Consider the following 23788-nt stretch of genomic DNA (forward strand, 5'->3'; position numbering starts at 1 on the left):
CACAATTTTTTAAAATATAAATTTAGAGTACCCAATTCATTTCTTTTTTCCAATTAAGGGGCAATATAGTGTGGCCAATCCACCTCGCCTGCACATCTTTTGGGTTGTGGGGGCGAAATCCACGCAAACACGGGGAGGATGTGCAAACTCCACACGGACAGTGACCCAGAGCCTGGATTGAACCTGGGACCTTGGCACCGCTAGGCAACAGGGCTAACGCTGCACCACCGTGCTGCCCATCTGGTCACAATTTGACTGTCGGTGAGATACCGGGAGAGAGTGAGATGGTACATTCACTCTATAATAGCACAGTCTATTATTTCTGTGACTAAAGGTGTAATACCGTAATGGAGATGGGTGGGTCTGAGAGAGAGTCGATTAAATTTCAGGCTGTCGACGTCATCCCCTTTAATCCTTGCCCCCCCTCCCCGATATCTCATCGAACTGTTATCAATCTCTTTGTCCCCTAGCAGCTGAGACAGGAGAACATTTGAAGAATTATTTATCGTTGCTGTGGGGGTTACTGACTGACCCCCTGACCCTGAGTCAGGGGATGGATTTTCAGAGCAAGCGATTTGAAATGAGATGAGTCTCTCTCTCTGTTTTCCATTCTCTCTTACACCCAGGAGCAAATTTAATTACAGGCATAGATACAGGCAGGCAAGGTTGCGGGATCAAGAGCCACCTGAAAGAATTGGGCCCATAATCCAAGCTGACACTCCTATTGTAGTGCTGAGCCCTCACCCAGTGTGCTCGACCAATATTTCTCCTTCAATCAAGATCACAAAAATCAGTTTCTTTGGTCATAATCTAATTTCTCTCTGTGGGACCTTGCTGTCTGCACAGTGTGGGTGGTGTATCCTGCATTGCAACAATGATTTCACTTCAAAACATAATTTCTGGGCTAAGAAGGCACAATAAAACAAGTTGTTTATTTCTCGTTCTTCCTTTTTTCACATCTCTCTTTCCTGTCAGTTTCTCTGCATGTCATTTTATGGCCATGCAAAATTTCAGTCGCGCTGAAGTCAACCGTCTTTTGATCGACTCGCCCATTTTATGGCCCTACCGCTGTCCAGAATGTGGCATTCTGCTCTCTATTTCTATCTCTTTTGCACTGTCCTCTTCCCTGACACTCCCAGCCCCATCCCACCACACCACACGCACACATATATATATATATATATATATATATATATACACACACATGTATATACACCCACCCGCACACATACATGCACACACAGACACCTAGACACTGTTACATACACACACAGACAAAAATAAACTTACACACACAGTGTCAGCATGGTGAAGGATAAATCATGCTTGACAAAGTTGCTTGAGTTCTTTGAGGATGTAACCAGATAGGCTGATAATGGGGAACATTTGGATGGGGTATTTCTAGACTTCGAGGAGGCATTTGACAAGGTGCCACATGGAAGACTGATCCAGAAGGTGAGATTGTAGTGGATTGGGGTAGAGTACTAGATTGGATTGAGAATTGGCTGACTGACAGAAACTGGAGGGTTGGGAAAAAAGGATCCTTCTCAGGCTGGTGAAGTGCAACTAGCGGAGTGCCACAGGGACCTCGAACCTCGACTGTTCACAATCTATATCAATGATCTGAAAGCAGGGACAAAGTATAGCAGAGAAAATTTGCGGATGATGCTAAAATAGCATTTTTGGATGATGTAGGAGATACAAATGTCTGAGAACACGTGCAAACAGACTCAAAAACAGCTTGTTCCCTGCTGTTACCAGACTCGTAAATGACTCTTATGGACTGACGTCATTAACCCTACACCCCTGTAGGCTTCACCCAATGCCGGTGTTTATATAGTTACATTGTATACCTTGTGTTGCCCTATTATGTATTTTATTTTATTTCCTTTTTTTCATGTACTTAATGATCTGTTGAGCTGCTGACAGAAAAATACTTTTCACTGTACGTCGGTACACGTGATAATAAACCAATCCGATACAATGCAATTCAATAAGTGGGAAAGCGATATATATATATATATATATACACACATACACAGGTAAATACTTTATAGGTCAATATAGATAGGCTTGGAGATTGGGCCAAAATTTAGCAGATGGAGTTTAATATACATAAGTATGTGATGATCTATTTTAAAAAATTGAAAGACAAAGTATTATCTAAATGGAAAGCAGATTCAAAATGCATCTGGGCAAAGAGATCTGGTGTCTTTGTTCATGAATCGCAGAAAGTTGGCATTAAGATACAGTATGTAATTAAAAAGGCAAATAGAATGTTAGCGTTTATTGTAGAAGGTCTGGAGAAGAAAAGTAGAGAAGTATTGTTGCAATTGTATAGGGTATTGGTGAGACAACATCTGGAGTATTGTGTCCAGTTTTGGTTTCCTTATTTTAGGTAGGATTTGGTGGCATTGGGAGTCAGTTCAGGCGAGATTCACCCGATTGATTCTGGGGATGAAAGGGTTAATGTGTGAGGAGAGGTCACAGATATAGGTTGAGAGGCGGTAAATGCGGAACTGAGATGAGGGTTAACTACTTCTTGCAGAGAGTAATAAATTTGTGGAAATATGCGGTCGAATCTGAGTCATTAAATGACTTCAAGAAGGATATAGATATATTTCTGATTTTTTAAAAAATGGATATGGGGAACAGGTAGGGAGGTGGATTTGAGACCAGAAAGCAGTCAACCATGACCTGATTGAATGGCGGAGCAGGCTGGATGGGCTGAATTGCGTACTTCTGCTCCTAATTTCAATGTCCCTACATACATAGACACACACAGACACACAGACATAAATACACATACAAACATAGACATGCACACACATACAAATTCACACACACCTTTGGTTCTTTCACTAAAAACACTGTTCCAAAAATTTATTTCACATGATGTGGGCATTGCTGACTTAAGTCAACGGTTATTGCCCATCCCTAATTGCCATTAAGAAGGTGGTGGTGAGCCATCCTCTTGAACTGCTTCAGCTCATGTGGTGTAGGTACCCCCATAGTGTTTTTAGGGGAGGGAGTTACAGGATTTTGACCCAATTTGGATTTTCATGTTTTTTGACAATGGAGTTTAGTTCTTGCTGTTAGCTCCTGTCTTATCCCGCTCTCCCCCAGTGACCTGCTCGATGATGGAGCAGAAATAAGCCTGCAATTAAAGTGCCTCTTTGAATCCGAGTTGACGAACAGTGTTTGGAGTTGCCCAGCCACCTGCTCACAGCACCGAGTTTCATAGAGGCTGGACAACTGGGGGGAGGGAGTGAGAGCTGTCTGATGTGATTTCCCTTAATCTAAGACCTTTCACGAGAAGGCGGTCAGCCACTGGGAAGGATGCTTTCCCGCTGGGATTTCAGTTTTTAATGAAAGAGTGACTGGTCAATAAGACCTGATCTACAACAAGGTCCTGTCAATAACGTGGGATTTACAGCACTGCTTATTGGAGATTCTTTCTCCAGTCTGCTTTCCGTTCTCTGAAACCTCTCTCTTGATTTCTCATTCCGCAAATGTTAAGACACCAAAGCAGCTGCAGAGTTCTTGGCTTCATTAACTTAAACAGACTTTGATTTCTGGCAATCGACATGCTCTATAATTAAATTCCAACATTTATAATCTCCCCGAGCTCCCACACAAGATGTTGACATAAAACCTCCATTTCCTTTGTTAAATTCACTCTTGGGATGTGGGTGTCACTGTCATTTATTCCCCATTCCTAATCACCCCGAGAAGGTGGAGCCAGGCCTCATTGTTGAGCGAGCACAATAACAGAAAATACTAAACAACCTCAGCAGTTCTCAACATCTGTGGATAGAGAAGGCGGCTAACATTTTGAGTCTGGGTGACTCTTTGTCAATGCCGCCATTTGTGAGCAGCTGGTGGTTTTGATATAACTGAGGGTCTCATTAAGCCACTTCAGAGGATGTTAGCGCAGGACTGGAGTCACATGGACTCCCACTCCAGGGAAGCAGAGTAAATTTGAAAGTGCAGCGCCTAATGAAAGGCGATTGCGATCCATCAGGACTGATCCACACAGGGTCGTGTCAATAATGTTTGATTTGACCGGAGGCCCATCTTTGAGAGTCAGGCCAGAGAGAGAGGTTAGACTGAAGGGTCAACCTGTTACCTGGGAAACTAAAGACCGTCAAAAAGGGGTTTCCTTCCCTAAAGAAAATTAGTGAACCAGTTAGGATTCTGCAGCGGTCCGATGTTTACTGATCCCAGAGTTTTGGAACTGAAATCAAATTCTAAGTCTGCCCAGCGTGGCATTTGAACTTGCATTGCTTGGATGATTGATCCATTAACAATCCCTGACACAACTGCCTATTCTTCTGTATCTGGCTGCTTCATGCTGACTTGAACCCTAGTGCAATGGAAATGTGACAGGCCAGAGCTCTATTCCCTCGAAGAGGGAGGTGTGCGTGAACCTGATGAGTCGATTTCAACTTATAATGTGCTTTCATAAGGTAGATGGAGAAGAGATATTTTCAAAACTAGGATTATGTGGAACAGTCATAAATAAATCTAAAAGCGAATGAGGGAAAAAGATGTATGGCCTTGAGAGTGGTGAGAAGTGGTAAGGGAGCGGTCGAGACAAACAATAAGAGGAAACTAGAGAAACGTGAGGGAGAAAGGATCAGAGGGATTTGCTGATATGATGAGACGGATGGGGTTTGGAGGAAGATCAATTGGAGCATCAACCCCAGCATGGAACAGATGGGCCAAATGGCGTGTTTGGGTGCTCCAAACTGAATGTAACTCTTGTAGATTTCAAAACTACCAAGTGTCTTGTGACTAAGTTCCTTTTACAACAACCGACACATGTGAGTCACAAAAATCTAAACTTCAGGCCGACTTCACAAGAAAGGTGTTGCATTTTAATAGCATGTCACCACCTCGGTATGTGATTTAGTGATGAAATCTTGGCCTCCTTCTTAGATACTCTTTCTTTGACCGAGTTTCACTTGTTTTAACATATCTTTATGTGGGTCAGTGCTAATTGCTGTGTGATTTACTCTCCATGAAGCATATTGGGCATAATGAGTGGCACTGCCACCACGTGCTAAATGGGATAGACCGAATAGATCCAGCATCTTAAGACTAGGCATCCATGAGGCGCTGTGGACCATCAGCTGCAGCAGAATTGTATTCAGCCTCATAGCTTGGCATATCCCCCACTCTACCATTACCATCAAGCCAGGTGATCAACCCTAGTTCAATGAAGTGCAGGAGAGCATGCCAGGAGCAACATCAGGTATACTGAAAAATTAGGTGTCAACCAGGTGAAGCTACAAAAGAGGACTACTTTTGTGCCAAACAGCATAATCAGCAGGTAATAGACAGAGCTAAGCGATTCCACAATGAACATATCAAATCTAAGCTCTGTAGTCCTGCCACATCCAGCCCTGAATGGTGGTGGGCAATTAAACAACTCACTGGAGGAGGCTCCACATATACTCCCATCCTCAATAATGGAGGAGCCCAGCACATCTGTGCAAAGGACAACGCTGAAGCATTTGTAATAACCTTCAGCCAGAAGTGCCAAGTGAATGATCTCTCTCGGTCTCCTCCGGATGTCCCCAGCATCATAAATGCCAGTCTTCAGCCAATACCACTCACTCCACATGATAACAAGAAATAGCTGACAGCACTGGATACTAAAACAACTATGGGCCCTCAAAATATTGCGGCAATAGTACTGAAGACTGTGTCCAGAACTTGCCACACACCCTAGCCAAGCTGTTCCGGTACAACTTCAACACTATAACATCTGCCTGGCAATATGGAAAATTGCCTAGCTGTGTGCTTGACACAAGAAACAGGACAAATCTAACCCAGCCAATTACTGCCCAATCAGTCTACACTCCATCATTAGCAAATTGATGGAAGGAGTCATCAACAGTGCTATCAAGCAGGACTTACTCAGCAATAATCTGCTCACGGATGCTCAGTTTGGGTTCTGCCATGGTCACTCAGCTCCTGATCTCATTACAGCCTTGGTTCAAACATGGACAAAAGAACTGAATGTCAGAGGTGAGATGAGAGTGACTACGCTTGATATCAAGGAAGCATTTGGCTGGGTTTGGCACCAAGGAGCCCTAGCTAAACTGGGAATAAGAGGGAAATATCTCTGCTGGTTGGAGTCATACCTGGCACAAAGGAAAATAGTCGTGGTTGTTAGAGGTAAATCCTATCAGCTCCAGGCCGAATAGCCCCAACCATCTTTAGCTGCTTCATCAATGACCTCCCTTCCATCAAGGGGTATTTGCGGATGACTGCACATGACTGCACAATGTTTAGCACTATTTGTGACTCCCCAGATAATGAAGCAGTCCATGTCTAAATGCAGCAAGAACTTGACAATATCCAGACTTCGGATGCCGCAACCGGTCCACATCAGACGCCATTTCCCTGGCCCTACACTCATCCCTAGAGCATCTCGAAAACAAGGACTTCTACATCAGACTCCTATTTATTGACTACAGCTCTGCCTTCAACACCATAATCCCAGACAAGCTCATATCAAAGCACCAAAACCTAGGACTTGGCTCTCCACTCTGCAACTGGATCCTTGACTTTCTGACCAACAGACCACAGTCAGTAAGAATGAACACCAACACCTCCTCCACAATAGTCCTCAATACCGGTGCCCCGCAAGGCTGCGTACTTAGCCCCCTACTCTACTCCCTGTACACACGCGACTGCGTGGCAAAACTTGGTTCCAACTGCATCTACAAGTTTGCTGACGATACGACCATAGTGGACCGGATCTCGAATAACGACGAGTCCGAATACAGGAGGGAGATAGAGAACCTAGTGGAGTGGTGTAACGACAACAATCTCTCCCTCAATGCCAGCAAAACTAAAGAGCTGGTCATTGACTTCAGGAAGAAAAGTAATGTACACACCCCTGTCAGAATCAACGGAGCTGAGGTGGAGATGGTGAGCAGTTTCAAATTCCTAGGGGTGCATATCACCAAAAATCTATCCTGGTCCACTCACGTCGGCGCTATCACCAAGAAAGCACAACAGCGCCTATACTTCCTCAGGAAACTAAGGAAATTCGGCATGTCCACATTAACCCTTACCAACTTTTACAGATGCACTATAGAAAGCATCCTATCGGGCTGCATCACAGCCTGGTATGGCAACTGCTCGGCCCAGGACCGCAAGGAACTTCAGAGAGTCGTGAATACCGCCTAGTCAATCACACAAACCTGCCTCCCATCCATTGATTCCATCTACACCACCCGCTGCCGGGGGAAAGCGGGCAGCATAATCAAGGATCCCAACAACCAGGCTTACTCACTTTTCCAACTTCTTCCATCGGGCAGGAGATTCAGACGTCTGAGAACACGCACGAACAGACGCAAAAACAGCTTCTTCCCCACTGTCACCAGACTCCTAAATGACCCTCTTATTGACTGACCTCATTAACACTACACCCTGTACGCTTCAACCGATGCCAATGCTTATGTAGTTACATTGTATATCTTGTGTTGCCCTATTATGTATTCTCATGTATTTTCTTTAAATTTTGTTTAATTCCCTTTTCTTCCATGTACTGAATGATCTGTTGAGCTGCTTGCAGAAAAATACTTTTCACTGTACCTCGGTACACGTGACAATAAACAAATCCAATCCAATCCAAGTTACATTCGCGCCACACAAGTGCCAGGCAATGACCGTGTCCGACAAAAGAGGATTTAACCATCGCTCCTTGACATTCAATGGCATTATCAACGTTGAATCCCCCACAATCAACATCTGGGTGTTTACCATTGGTCAGAAACTAAACTGGACAAGCCACGTTAACGCAGTAGCTACCAGGACAGGTCAAAGGCTAGGAATCCTATGGCAAGTAGCTTTCCTCCTGACTGCCCCAAAGCCTGTCCACCATCTACAAGGCACAAGTCAGGAGTACAATGGAATATTCTCCACTTGCCTGGATGAGTAAAGCTCCAACCACACTCAAGAAGCTTGACAACATCAAGGACAAAGCAGCCCAGTTGATTGCTCCACCTTCCACAAACATTCAAATCTTACACAACCCACGAGCAGTGGCAGGTATCTGTACCACCTACAAGATGCACTGCAGTAACTAACCAAGGTTCCTTGGATAGCACCTTACAAACCACAACCACCACGATCGAGAAGGACAAGAGCAGCAGATACCTGGCATCCCCACCACCAGGAGGCTCCCCTCCAAGTCACTCACCACCCTGACTTGGAAATATACCGCCGTCCCTTCGCTGTGGCTGGGGTAACATCCTACAACTCTGTCCCTAACAGCTCAGTGGGTGTACCTATACCTCAAGGACTGCAACGGTTCAAGAAGGCAACTCACCACCACCTTCTGAAGGGCAACCAGGGATGGGCAATAAATGCTGCACTAACCAGCGACGCCCACATCCTGTAAATGAATAAAGAAAAAAAATAGATTTGTAATTGTCCAGACTGGAGGTGACACAGCACTGATCTGTGCAGGGGACCAGGAGACGAGGAATCTTGTGCTGGTTATGGATTGAGAAGAGAGAGCTTGAGGAATGGAGGAACCTGACACTCTCCGTCTCTCACTTCACCCACTGTAGTTTCCATGAGAATCCCACCAGCAATTAGCCCTCAAGAAACATCACTTTTCAAACAGCATCATTTCATTGAAACATCAGTTGCAGCGCTGGGACCCAGAACTGTTAATGATGGACCGAGGAGACAGTGATTCAGGAGAATTTAACATCTGTACTGATCAATTATTTATTCAGCATTTACACAGCTTTAGCATTACTAATATTCTGTTACGAATATCTGTTACTAATATTCAGAGAATTTCATTAACACAGAGAATTACAAATATTTGATTCCAATATGCAGCTTCAGCGAGTAACTTTAGCTGATGCTGTAACAATTGTAGATTAATTAAATTGATTCTCTCTGTTACCACACTCTCCATCTTTAAATCCCATTAGTTTGATAGTTTGCTGTAAACTGACACTTTATACAGTTTCAGCTCTCAACAGAGTGAGCTGTATGATCATTTGGGAGAGATTAGGCTGATTATGTTTTGTTGATGTCAGGTAGTGAAGCAGTGTGTCACATCATCAGGGTTCACTGCAGCAACTCACCAAGGCTAATTTAACAGCAACTCCCAAACACACCCTCCACCACCAGCGCTCCCTGGCTGCAGAGTACACCATCTGCAAGATTCACTGCAGCACCTCGCCAAGGCTCCCTCAACAGCAACTCCCAAACACACTCCCTGCACCACCAGCGCTCCCTGGCTACAGAATACACCATCTGCAAGATTCACTGCAGCACCTCGCCAAGGCTCCCTCAACAGCAACTCCCAAACACACTCCCTGCACCACCAGCGCTCCCTGGCTGCAGAATACACCATCTGCAAGATTCACTGCAGCACCTCGCCAAAGCTCTCTCAAAAGCAACTCCCAAACACACTACCTGCACCACCAGCGCACCCTGGCTGCAGAGTGCACCATCTGCAAGATTCACTGCAGCAACTCGCCAAAGCTCTCTCAACAGCAACTCCCAAACACACTCCTTCCACCACCAGCGCATCCTGGCTGCAGCGTGCACTATCTATAAGATTCGCTCCAGCAACTCGCCAAGGCTCTCTCAACAGCAACACCCAAACACACTCCCTTCAGCACCAGGGCACCCTGGCTGCAGAGTGCACTATCTATAAGATTCATTGCAAAAACTCGCCAAGGTTCTCTCAACAGCAACTCCCAAACACACTCCCTCCACCACCAGCGCACCCTGGCTGCAGAGTGCACTATCTATAAGATTCATTGCAGCAACTCACCAAGGCTCTCTCAACAGCAACTTCCAAAGACTCCCTCCACAACCAGTGCACCCTGGCTGCAGAGTGCACTATCTATAAAGTTCATTGCAGCAACTCGCCAAGGTTTCCCGAGAGCACCAGTCCAGACCCACTCATTTCACAACCCAGAAAGACAAGGACAGCAGGTACATGGGGAAACCATCAGCTCTAGGTTCCCCTCTGAATAACACCACCCTGATTTAGCATCATAGAATCATAAAAAAGATACGATGCAGAATTGGACCATTCAGCCCATCATAACTTTTCGAGCTCTTTGAAAAAGATGATCCAAATTAGCCCCCTGCTATTTCCAGAGTACTGCAAATGTATTGAGTAGCAACATTTGTTTCCAAATCCTGTGCTTTGCTATGTTACTGTTCTATAACTCATGTCTGTGAATGTTTTAAAGATGGGAAGCTATTTTTAGTTAGACAGTGAACATCATTCCTCAACACAACAGTGTTATAATTACCCAGCTGTCTAGCTGTCCAGTACAGAGTGCAGTGTGATGTAGCACCGACAGATTTATGAAGACATCGCCTTGCGAAAATGAGTATGTAAATATTCATTGTTTCCAAGAATGTGTAGAGGCTGCTTTGCTGTTTTTACTAACCTATGTTGTACCTGCCCTCGGAGTGTTTGATGAGATGCTGTAGTGGGAGCTTTACTTTGTGTCTAATCCCGAGATATACCAGTCATGGGAGTGTTTGATGAAATGAAATGAAATGAAAACGAAATGAAAATCGCTTATTGTCACAAGTAGGCTTCAAATGAAAATGAAAAATGAAACCGCTTATTGTCACGAGTAGGCTTCAAATGAAAATGAAAAATGAAACCGCTTATTGTCACGAGTAGGCTTCAATGAAGTTACTGTGAAAAGCCCCTAGTCGCCACATTCCGGCGCCTGTCCGGGGAGGCTGGTACGGGAATCGAACCGTGCTGCTGGCCTGCTTGGTCTGCTTTAAAAGCCAGCAATGGAGACAAGATAGAGGGAGCTTTACTCTGTGTCAAATGTACCTGTCCTGGGAGTGTTTGATGGGGACAGTGTGGAGAGAGCTTTACTCTGTATCTAACCCCGTGCTGTACCTATCCCGGGAGTGTTTGATGGGACAGTGTAGAGGGATCTTTACTCTGTATCTAACCCCGTGCTGTACCTATCCCGGGAGTGTTTGATGGGACAGTGTAGAGGGATCTTTACTCTGTATCTAACCTCGCATTGCGCCTGCCTGGGAGTGTTTGATGGGGACAGTGTAGAGGGATCTTTACTCTGGATCTAACCGGTGTTATTGCCGTCTTTATTTCCAGGAGAATCCGTACATGTGCAACAATGAGTGTGATGCTCGCACACCCGAGCTCGCACACCCACCTGAGCTGATGTTGGATGATGAGGGGCGGATTCCCAACACGTTTTGGCAAAGTGTTTCCTGGAGAAATTTTCCACAGCCCCTCCTGGTCAACATCACTTTGTCCTGGGGCAAGAGCATTGAGCTGACTGAGGACATCGTGATCACCTTCGAGTCAGGCCGGCCGGAGCAGATGGTCCTGGAGAAGTCACTGGACCATGGCCGGACATGGCAGCCCTACCAGTTCTACGCAGCTGACTGCCTCAACTCCTTCGGGATGGAGGCAAGGAGGGCCCAGGATCTGAGTCAGGCCTCCGTGTTGGACATCATCTGCACTGAGCAATACTCCAGGGGATACGTGTGGAAGGTCGACAAAATGGTTCGCTTCGAGATCCAGGAGCGCTTGTCCCAGTTCGGGGGACCCCGTCTCAGTGACATGGCCTCGCTCTACGGCCAGCTGGACACTATCAAGGAGCTGAGAGACTTCTTCACTCTGACTGACCTCCGGCTCAGGCTGCTCCGACCAGCCACTGGACCCACCAGTGTTGACCCACTCAACCTGTCCAAGTACTTCTACGCCATCTCCAACCTGGATATCCGCGGCAGGTGAGAGCCTCGCAACCCTTCTGTGCTGAGCCACTGAGCCCACACTACACATCAGAGGAGCAAAGGGTCAGGCTCAACATCTGGGGAGCCCCATCAGGGGGCATGTCTGGAGGGGCACAAACATGTTCAACAATATGTCTGGCACTAGATTAGTGTCAACATGATGGGTAAAATTCTTGGTGGCACTAGATCAGTACAAACATTTGGGCAGCACCATCGAGGGGGCACCAACATGATCAATATATACAGGGCACTGGGTCAGGGTCAACATCTGTGGAGCATGATCAGAGAGTAAAGCTGGGGGGACACTGGCTCAGTAAAAACATCTTTTTTTTTCTTTGTTGAGGAATGAACATCACTGCAAGACAAATATTTGTTGTCCATCCCTGATTCCTCTTCCATTGAATAGGTTCCTAGTCAATTCCAGAAGCGCAGCTATGTGTAAACCATGTTGCTTGTCGGTGTGAAGTCACTCATAGGCCATAACAGGTAAGGATGACAGACTTCCCTCCCAAAAGGACATGCGTGAATGAGATTTACAACAATCAATGCTTTCGTTTCATGGCCGCCATGTCTGAGACTAATTTCCAATTCCAGATTTTATGAATTGAATTTAAATTCCACCAGCTTCCATGGTGGGGTTTGAACTCATGCTCACAGAGCATTAGCCTCTATCTCTGTGGTCTCTGGATTATTTATCTGGCAACATTACCACAACACCAAATTCTCCCCGACAGCACAATTAGGCAAAATTCCCTAATGGGGGAACAATATCAGTGAGAACATCTGGAGGGTCAGCATCAGAGGGAACATCAGATGCACCTGGCCAGGGCTAACATCTGGGAAACATCTTTGGGAGCATGACTAGGGAACATCTAGAGTCGCTCTACCAGAGTTTACATCTGCAGCCACTCAACTGGAGTTAACAACTGTATTCAATCCAGCAAGGCTAACATCTGGAGTCTATCCAGGTTACCATATGAAGTCACTTTCTCGGGGCTATCATCTGTAATCAATCTATTAGGGTCATATCTCAAGTCACACTTTCTGTCCTAATTAGAGTTAACTCCTGGAGTCACTCTTTCATATCTAATATCTGGACTCACAATTTCAACTCTAACATTCTCAGAGGATGAGAGCTGCTTGCTAGTTTTGCACAGAGTCTCTGATGTGAGCGTTAAGTAGCTGGTGAGGGATTTACAGTGATAGATCAGTAACGCCATGCCATCCCTCCCCACTCAGCACCATCTGCTGCCTCTGTGTCAGCCATGAAGCCCCGTTTCAATGGCTGTGTGACAGTGTGTACAGACAAGCCTGTGATCATCTGTGCGGACCGGCATGGTGACAGCTCCCCATGCCCCTGTTGCTCAGCGGGCTTTCAGAGTCCTGGTTCACTCTAAGGGAGCGATGTCCTGCTCACTCTTCCTCCATTCAAGCAGCACCGTGACCAGAATCTGTCCCTTTTACCTCAACTCTGCCCTCTTATAATAGCATCAGGAAAGAAATGAAAATCGCTTATTGTCACACACAGGCTTCAAATTAAGTTACTGTAAAAATCCCCTAGTCACCACATTCCGGCGCCTATTCATGGAGGCTGGTACGGGAATTGAATCGTGCTGCTGGCCTGCCTTGGTCTGCTTTCAAAGCCAGCGATCTAGCCCTGTGCTAAACCAGCCCCAGTATTCAGAGATTTAGATACCACAGAAAGAGGCCATTCAGCCTATTGTTTTTTGTGCAGGCTCTTTGAAAGAGCTGTCCAAAACCCATAAGACCATAAGACATAGGAGCAGAATTTGGCCATTTGGCCCATCGAGTCTGCTCTGCCATTCAATCATGGCTGATATTTTCTCATTCCTATACTCCTGCCTTCTCCCCATAACCCCTGGGGAGAACCCAGTCCCTTCCTGATTCCCCATCGCTTTCTAATATTTCCCAATTTTTATTCTACCTGATTCCACTGCTCTTTCAGGCTGGGAATTCCAGATCACAGCAACTCACTGTGTAAAATAATTATGGTTCTTTTTCAAATGACTTTCTCCTGCCACCTCCTGTGACTGACTCTCCTGTCATTGGGGACAGATTCTCCTGACTTCCCCTTATCAAAAACACCCATGATTGAATGAATCATTCTGACTGAATATTTCCTTCCTTTTCAACCCCTACCCAGTCTGGATCAGCGAGTTCCCGTTCACCGGGACTCGAGTCATTGCTGTTCATTATTCTGCACTCCGGCTTTTGGGAAACTCACTAGATTTTTTTTAGACCAGGAGATTCTTCAGACATGAATTAGACACCAGGAGCTGGAAATTGATTGCACTGCTGTTCAACTGTCTCCCAGGAACAGTCTGGGATTTCTATATTTCAACAAAAAAGCTGCCAGAATTGGGAATATCAGAATAAAGTGGAAACGGCAGATTTTGAAACCTCTCTTTGACAGTGAGTTAAACAGCGGCTCAATGCTGCTAGTAGAGTCGCCAAGAGCAAGCTCTCACACCACCACAGAGGCAGTCTCCCCCCCCTCCCGGGAGACAGACCCCTCCCCCATGGAGAGAGGCCGCCCCTTTCCAGGGAGAACCTCCGCCAGGATAGACAGTCACCCTCTTCCCCCCAGGAGACAGACTCCTCTCCTGGGACAGACCCCTCCACCAGAGGCAGACCCCACCCCTTCCTCCAGAGCAGTGTTCTTCAAACTTTTTTTTCGGGGACCCATTTTTCCAACCGGCCAACCTTCGGGACCCAACCCAGCTGACCTTCGCGACACACGCCGGCCGAAATGCGCGACCCACTATTTTCTCTTACCTTGTTTGCTGCTGCCAAAAATGGAGGAAATGGTTTTGGGTCCCTTTGGCCCTCATACACACTCCTCCAATGGAACCTGTTGGATGAAGGAGAAGTCTTCCTGTGTCGGAAGTATGGAGTCTCCATCTGTCCAAAGTTCTGAATTTTTTTCCTGTGAAGTTTTATCAAATAAACCCCCGCCCCGAACTTGTAAAAAAAAATGAATAAGATAAATGAAGAAAATGAATAAACCCGCCCCTGAATTTGTAAAACAAATAAAATGAATAAAATAAATTTTAAAAAATGAAAATCAAATCAATAAAATAAGTGAATAAATGATTTAAAAAACCACTGCAGAACTTGTGAAACAAAAAGCTGCAACTGTTTTTTAAAAATAGCGGCCGCACAGCGCATGTGTGCCCGATTATCGACCCGCATGCGCAATGTGGCCGAATTTGTTTTTACATGTTCGCGGAATGCGCATGCGTGCTGATCATCATGTGCGCATGCGCAAAGCGGGCAAATTTTCTTTTTATAATGGTCGCGGCCGCTTGCAGCAGGTGTTATGGAAAGCCAGCTGCTGCACGGGGGTTTGCGTGATCGGGAGCGCCGCGGACAACAGCTCCGCGACCCTCCCGCGACCCACCTGCGGGTCGTGCCCCTGACCTTGAAGAACACTGCTCCAGAGGGAGACAGGACCCACCCCCTCATCCAGGGGGAGACAGACCTCACCCCCTCCTCCTGAGAGAGACAGACCCCATCCCCTCCTCCAGAGGGAGACAGACCCCACAACTTCCTCCAGAGGGAGACAGACCCCACCCCCTCCTCCAGTGGGAGACAGACCCCAACCCCTCTAGATGGGGACGAATCTCTGCCTTCTTAAGACTGAATGATACAGTAAGGAAGAAGATTGTCATGCAAAGTAATAAGTCTTACGCCACATTAAAAGTCCAATCTATCAGGTGAGCTGCGCTCCGAAAGCTAGTGACTCCAAATAAACCTGTTGGACTTTACCCTGGTATTGGAAGACCTCTTACTGTGCCCATCCCAGTTCAATGCCGGCATCTCCATATGCTCTGGTGGGGGACAGACCCCACCCCCTCCAAAGTGAGACAGATCCCTGCCTTCTGGAGAGAGACCCCGCGCCTTCCAGAGGGGGACAGACCCTTCCCCCCCCCCCCCCCCCAAGAGAGAGACAAATACCGTCTCCTCCAGAGAGTGACAGACCTTTACCACACACATAGACAACTTAGTCTTTTCCAAATATATTCACTAAATGACAATTTTCAGCGATATAGCACCTTTGCTTCACATGAGCTGATATCAGACAGAATAGGACGGAGTCACATGAGATATTAGAATGGGCGAATTGAAGCTTGGAATTCGAGGGAAAGATTGGGAAGATTTTAATTCCAAAGCGCGGAGGGCCCAGATGGCAGAAGGCATGGGCGGTCATGTATTATTTCATAGTGAAAGTTGCCAGAGAGGATAGGCTGGTCTGCTTTTTTGGGAGAGAGCTGACTGGTGGTAATTTAAGGTGAGGATCACCACACTTCAGGCGAAGGCAAGGCTCAAAAGGCAGGGCCTTCATGATAATCTCAGTCCATATCTTAATGGAAAACCACAGCTGGCACAGGAATGGAGCGGATCGTCCAGGCAACCGAGCTAACCGACACCCCCCTTTCCCACAATCTTGTCAAAACACTGGGATGGGATTTTTAAACTACACTGAAAGGTGCTATAGAAATGCAACATGTGGTGATTTTGTTGTTAAGAAAGGAAGATCCTGTAATTTCTCCAGCACATTTTCACAAAGTCAGGAGGTGCTGGAGAGCTTTCCAGCCAAAGGGAGGCACTGCGGATATGACAGACGCTATAGGAATGCAAGTCCTAATTTCTTTGAGTGGTTTTGGTCTGGGTTGATTATGAACTCTCTCCTAACTTGCTGCTCAGAATGAGTGAGCAGAAATACAACCAGAAACTGTCCTGTCGCCTCTGCTTACAGAAGTGTGTCTGTGCCCAGGGTGAAGCTGGTGAAAGGTGAGGCGGGGTGGGGGGAGAGGACTCCCGGAGGGGGGAGTCCCGATTTCTAACGGCAGCTGACCGGTCTCCCGCTGTGCTTCCTTTCCAGGTGTAAGTGTAACCTTCACGCCAACAACTGCATCGTGAAGAAGGACAGGCTGAGCTGCGTGTGTGAGCACAACACAACGGGCCCGGACTGCGGGAGGTGTCGGAAAGGGTATCAAGGGCGGCGGTGGAGAGCGGGCTCCTACCTCCCAATCCCCAAAGGGACGGCCAATGTCTGTGAGTAAATGGCCGGTTCTCCGTCCCGGGGTCCAGTGCCGGTGGAAAGATTCACTCCCAGATTTCAGTCCAATTGTTAAACTCCTAGCAACGCATCGATTGTCCTCCAAACCAGTGTATGTTTGTGACTCTGTTAAGGCACCAACAGAGACTCACAGCTTAGATTGGACACAGAATCGGACAGCACAGGTAGAGGCTGCTATTCAGGCAGTCCTACCTGTGCTGGCCCTTTGAGACAAGACCAAACACAGTTCTGTTCAACCTAAACTCTGAAAATCTCTCCCTTTTCCCAAGCATTCCTCCTATTCCTTCTTGAAATTAATGATCTTGCCCACACACCATTCCCCGTGACGGCAGTCTGCTAAGTTTAAAAATACTTTCCCATCTCCCTCTCTGGCTCATTTCCCAGTTGTCTTCCATCTGTCTCCTCTGGTTACAGATTCTCTTGCCATATGAAATAAGGTTCGCCTTATTTTCTCCCTTCCCGATTCTTGAATCACTCTATCACTGCAATGGCAGAATCAATGGGCAAGGTGGAATTCTGAAAATGGTGAGATTGTAAGAGTCTGTTGGGTTACATGTGGCACATATAGATAGATAGACAGGCATCAATGAGGTGAAGACTGTTGTGTGTTGCAATGTCCAAAGCTGGATGAATATCTGGGGAACAGCTGGAGGGTTGTGAGAGCAGGACAAACCTCTGCAATAAATCTATGAAACAGATCAGGAATTAAGTTTGGAAGGGATAGCTGTGGTCATTACGGTCCGTGGAGCACCACCAGATCAGTCACGTGACAGTGACCGGAATGGGCAGTAGGAGAGGGTTTTATTTGATTACTGACACCCTCACATGTTAAACCTGCCTGATTACACATTAATCACATCGTGGGAATCCATTTTCACACTATGCTCAAACACACCTTATTGAGCAACTCAAGCTCAACTCACTCAGGGCTGTTCTGAGTAGTCAGATGATGAACCATGTAAACCACAAAGAGATCTTTCTGCGTGAGTTGTAGTGAGGTCTACATCGTGATGACAGCTTGTGATATGTTGTAGTATCATGTTTGTAGTGATATCATGGTTGTATTGTAATTCATCGACTGACCCTAGGAGTGTCACTATATAATTGAATGTTAGGGTCAGGTGACCTCAGACTAACTGGAGGGAGCAGGAGAAAGAGTTTGCTTGTGCATGATCATACTTGTTTTCTATGTAGTTTACCCATTGCCAATGTTAATACATTGTTTATAGTTTTAGTTACAAATTTTCTTGGAATATAAATCAGGCCAGCTGACAAGAAAGCTACAGTGTTTATCGATAAAGTATGTTGAACAGATGGCCCTCTAACTCTGTGTTTCCCCCTGCAGGCCTCCCTGACACGGTCACCAGTGGCTGTAAGTATGACCTCTGCTCTCTGATCTCTTACGCAAAGTCAATTTCTGTATCGGAGCAAAAGGCTCCTGTCAAACATCTCTCAAGTGTCCGATGATTGATGAGCACACACAGAGGTTAAGAGAGAGTGAATGTGGAACAGGTGGAGGAGTGAACAGGGAGTGAGGAGCAGATGTCTTCAGCAAAGGGTGGTAGGTGTTTGGAATTTGGTGGTGGGGACAGATAAGCACAACGCATACAAATCGTTCCTGGATCTGCTCCTAAAATGCTGTAACCTGCAAGGCTACTAACCAAATGATGGAAGATGGGATTAGATAGGCGACTAGTTACTGGTTTTATTTTTCTGCCAGCTCAGAAACAATGGGCCGAATGGCCTCTTGCTCTGCTTTAACGTTTCCATGGTTCTATGGTATTCCATTTGGAATCTGCAGTGATTAATCATTGTAATCATTAATTGTGATATTTTTGGTGTCTGGCTATTTTATCTCAAAGAAAATCTTGTACAAGTGAGAGTGGGGCAGTTGAACAATGTGTGAAATAGGGAGATGTTTGTCAATTATCTGACCTTTCTGTTTCTCTGGTCTCTTGCAGCGGCCGTGTGTGATAACCTGCTGACACGGTGTCAGAATGGAGGAGTGTGTGAGGACAATGGGAGATGCCGCTGCCCCGCTCCGTACACAGGCCTCCTGTGTGAGAAAGTCCAGTGTGGGAAGGAAGCCGGAGGATGTACCTCCCGATCTCCCCGAATCTCCACCTTACCCCGGCTGCTGCTCTCGCTGACTGCGCTGCTCATCGCTGCTGACGGCCGCCCGCTGCTCTGACCCCGAACCATTGCACTGACCGCTTACCGGGAGGTGGGAGGAGCAGCAGGAACTTCAGGCATTGACTGAGTCACCATTTAAAAAACAAAACCAGCTCCCTTCCTGCCCTCCACATTCCCGGGAATGGTAAACTGCAACCGAGGTCCGAGCCCACCCAGGCTGACTGGATTTCAGAGGCTGGAAGGAATGGGCAGACAGTGCTGGACTCTCTCCACCAGTGGCATTTTCCGCTCCCGCCGAAGTCAATGGATCACTGAATTTTACGGCTCCACTAACTCCGTGACAAGGCCAAATTCTTCAGGGACCCAGGCAACTGCTCATATTCATTTTCCAATCGCCAATCACGCTGCCCATGTCTAGCTTTGGGACAAAGAAAGGACGAGAAATTCTACAGAACCTTTCACCGCATCAGAATGTCCCAAAGTGCTTTCTAGACAATGAAGAACTTTTCCAACCAACAGCATTGTGGTCATGGCCAGATAACCTGTTTTCGTGATGGTGATCGAGGGATAAATGTTGACACTTGTGAGGACTTTCTTGCTCTTCTAAATTAATGACCGTGGGATCCTCCATCTGAGAGGACAGATGGAGCTTCAGTTTAGCGTCTCATCAATATACTGCTCCTCGTGTAGTGCAGCCCCTACTTTCTCCCTCCCTCCTCCTCCCTCTCCCTCCATCACCCATCCATCTTGACTTCCTCCCTCTGCCCTGTCTCTTCCTCCCCCCACCTCCTTCAATTCTTTTCTAGTCTTCCTCGTTTCCTTCCCTACTTCCTTCCCCATCTTCTTCACGTTATACTTTCTGCTTCTTCCCCCGATCTTGCATCCTTCCTGCTGTCTCCTTTACTCCATCTCTCTCTCAGCCTGCCTCAAATTCTCCCTCTTCCCCTCACTCTTTCCCTCCTTATTCTTGTCTCCACGTCCTACCTCTCGTAATTTCCCTCACTTTTTCTCTCTACCCTCCTCTTTCTCCCTACTTTCCTTACCTTTACCTCAACCCCTCACTTCCTCTCCCTCTTCTTCCTCCTTCTCCCCTTCATTTCTTCCTCTCCCTCTGACCATCACATCCCTCCTATTCCTCTCCCTCTGTCTCCCTCTCTCCTTCACTTCCCTCTCCCTCCTCCCTCTCTCCTTCACTTCGTACTTGTCTCTCCTTCCATCTTCCCCAACTTCCTCCCCTTGTCCATTGAGGGATTGCCGTGTGGTGACCAGGTCAGTGTGTCGTGACCTGAGGTATTGCCAGGAGAAGTTTCGAGCTCCCCACAGCCTGGGCTTCAGCAAGCGCTACTATGTAATCCTGATCACAGTGGAATCACTTTCGCCGACTCCCTCCTTATAAAATCCCACTCTTATCCTGCTTCATCCATGGAGACCTCATTGGTTCCATGTGGGAATAATCCAGTACAGCGATCACAACATAAATGTGTTTGCTAATTGTTTTGTATTAAGATCCAGTTACATTCATGTAATGGCACAATGCGCTTTGCTTGTTGTCTGATTGGAGGTCTGTGTTGTTGAGTGTATCTATTACTGTGGAAATCCTGGTAATGGCAGTCGTTGCCTGATCTGGGGTAATGGGAGGGGTGAATTTGTTTAAGGGAGGAAAGGAAGGGGTGCTGTGAGGTGGCTTCGTTGGTCAGTCACTGCTGTTTGAGAAATATTGCTGCCCATAAATCAGCTGTTGTGTCTATTATGTGACAACAGGGACTGCACTTGTGAAGTATTTGATTGTTTGCGAAGCAGTTCCCCACTTGTCCTGAGTTTATTTTACACCGAGGATTTGAAGCTTTAAGTACAATAAAATAGAAGAGATATTGTGTGCTGCAACTATTCCAGTCGGTCATCCTCTAGACAGGGATATTAATCGTCATTGATTTCTTGTTCAGGAGAATCTCTTCCTAATCTGTATCGGGAGCGCCAATGGAATATTTCTGGTTTCAAAGAATTATCATCACAGCTGCTTGATCTGACATTTCAGATAATTAGATTTTGTAAAATCACTGAACAAGTTCAGAATGTCTCCACCGGGCATCTTATCACATCGGAACACTGCACACTTGGTGAACAGATTGTTAAGGATTTATGCAAATATTTAAAATTTGCTTGTACTGTCGAAGAAGTCTCGACAAGTTGCTTGGTGGGATGATGGAGCCGGTGCTGAATGGGAAAGAAATCCAATACCCCCAACAGGCCACCTTCTTCACAAACACTTCACACAACTTGACACTTTAACTCTAGCTGATCATGGCAGTGAGATTGGAGCTAATAACCACAAATAATCGGGAGCCTCTGCACAGGGGAAGGAGAGAGTGAATATTCTGTAGATTTACTGGAGAGTTAAGATTTTGTTTTGGGAATATAGATGCAAGAGTAGACCTTTCGGCCCATTGCCTCCACTGCCATTGAACTACATTGTGCCTGCTTATATCTCAATCCCTCATCAGTCACCAAAACTCTTTTGGTTTCTGCCTTGAATGTTTTCAATGATTGAACCGCCACAGTCCTCGGGGAGAGAATTCCAAAGGTTCCCCACCCTGTGAGTGAAGACATTCCTCCATTTTAAATGGCCTGGAGCTTATTTTGAGGCTGTGCCCTCTTGTTCTACGACCCCCAAAAAGCCCATCCTGATTGTACACCTTTGAGCCCTGTAAGAATGTTGCATGTTTCAATGAGATTTCCTTTCATTCTGGTTAGCACTGTTGCATCACAGCGCCAGCGACCCAGGTTCAATTCCCCACTGGGTCACTGTCTGTGTGGAGTCTGCACGTTCTCCCGTGTCTTCATGGGTTTCCTCCGGGCTCTCCGGTTTCCTCCCATAAGTCGCGAAAGACGTGCTTGTCAGCTAAATTGTGCATTCTGAATTTTCCCTCTGTGTATCCAAACAGGCACAGGAATGTGGCAACTGGGGGATTTTCACAGTAACTTCATTGCAGTGTTGACGTAAGCCTACTTGTGACAATAATAAAGACTGTTATTATATAGGCCCAGTTTCCTCATTCTCTCCTCATAAATCAATCCCTCCATCTAGGGGATTACTCTGGTGAAATTCTATTGAACTCTTTGGCAGATATATTCTCGGATAATGAGAGCAAAATTGAACACAATCCTCCAGATGTGGTATCATTAAGGTTCTGTCTCAGGCTTGTGTAACCTTTTCGCTCTGGGGCACATTGCTTATATTTCGCACTCAATGGGCCGATGAGTATATTTCAGAAAAAAATGTTTGGCACAAACACAAACTCCATTCCAAAAACACATTGAGGTTTTAATGAAAGCAACAATTGCTGAGAGAAATACAGCAATGGCATCATAATAAATTGTTGAGTATGATAAAGAGTAATATATATAATCAGCGTGTGAGAGGGTCAGTTTTTATGAATGAGTGGGACCATGTGTATGTGTTGTGCTGTAATGGTGAGATTGAGTGATCCATCTGAGCCTGGACTAAGATAAACTCAAACTCATCCTCAAATACACTCGCACCCAATTCCCTCACTCACTCAGTCACTCACCCAACCCCCTCACTCACTCAGACACTCACATACAGCCCCCTCACACACCGACACTCACACCCAGCTCCCTCACTCACTCAGCCACTCGCATCCAGCCACCTCAGTCACTCAGTCACTCACACCCAGCCCCTCACTCACTCAGTCACTCACCCAGCCCCCTCACTCACTCAGACACTCGCATCCAGCCCGCTCACTCACTCAGCCACTCGCACCCAGCCCCCTCACTCACTCAGACACTCACATACAGCCTCCTCACACACCGACACTCACACCCAGCTCCCTCACTCACTCAGTCACTCACCCAGCCCCCTCACTCACTCAGACACTCGCATCCAGCCACCTCAGTCACAGTCACTCACACCCAGCCCCTCACTCACAGCCACTTGCACCCAGCCACTCACTCACTCAGCCACTCGCACCCAGCCCCCTCACTCACTCAGGCACTCACATACAGCCCCCTCACACACCGACACTCACACCCAGCTCCCTCACTCACTCAGGCACTCACCCAGCCCCCTCACTCACTCAGACACTCACATACAGCCCCCTCACACACCGACACTCACACCCAGCTCCCTCACTCACTCAGCCACTCGCATCCAGCCACCTCAGTCACTCACACCCAGCCCCTCACTCACTCAGCCACTCACACCCAGCCCCCTCACTCACAGTCACTGGCACCCAGCCCCCTCACACACAGACATTCATACCCAGCCCCTCACACACCGACACTCACACCAGCTCCCTCACTCACTCAGCCACTCGCATCCAGCCACCTCAGTCACTCACACCCAGCCCCTCACTCACAGCCACTCGCATCCAGCCACCTCAGTCACTCACACCCAGCCCCCTCACTCACTCAGACACACATACAGCCCCCTCACACACCAACACACACCCAGCCCCCTCACTCACAGACACTCACACCCAGCCCGTCACTCAGTCCCACACACCCAGCCCCCTCACTCACAGACACTCACACCCAGCCCGTCACTCAGTCCCACACACCCAGCCCCCTCACACACAGACACTCATACCCAGCCCCCTCATTCACAGACACACACCCAGCCCATCACTCAGTCCCACACACCCAGCCCCCTCACACACAGACATTTATACCCAGCCCCCTCATTCACAGACACTCTCACCCAGCCCCCTCCCTCACTCCATCACTTACACCCAGCCCCCC

The 23788-nt window shown here is 47.0% G+C and overlaps 1 protein-coding gene across 1 annotated transcript in view; it reads left to right on the top strand.

Annotated features, from left to right (window-relative positions):
* Window positions 1–20904, top strand: part of LOC119976596 (netrin-G1-like) — a 43791-nt gene extending 22887 nt beyond the window's left edge. The window contains exons 3-6 of the mRNA XM_038817203.1: window positions 11147–11790; window positions 16700–16872; window positions 18243–18269; window positions 18859–20904. Coding sequence (XP_038673131.1) covers window positions 11147–11790; window positions 16700–16872; window positions 18243–18269; window positions 18859–19088 — 1074 coding nt within the window. The 3' untranslated portion in view covers window positions 19089–20904. The remainder of the gene's footprint in view (window positions 1–11146; window positions 11791–16699; window positions 16873–18242; window positions 18270–18858) is intronic.
* Window positions 20905–23788: the final 2884 nt, after the last annotated feature.

Source organism: Scyliorhinus canicula, chromosome 13 (assembly GCF_902713615.1).
Source record: "Scyliorhinus canicula chromosome 13, sScyCan1.1, whole genome shotgun sequence".
In the NCBI taxonomy this organism is placed as follows: domain Eukaryota; kingdom Metazoa; phylum Chordata; class Chondrichthyes; order Carcharhiniformes; family Scyliorhinidae; genus Scyliorhinus; species Scyliorhinus canicula.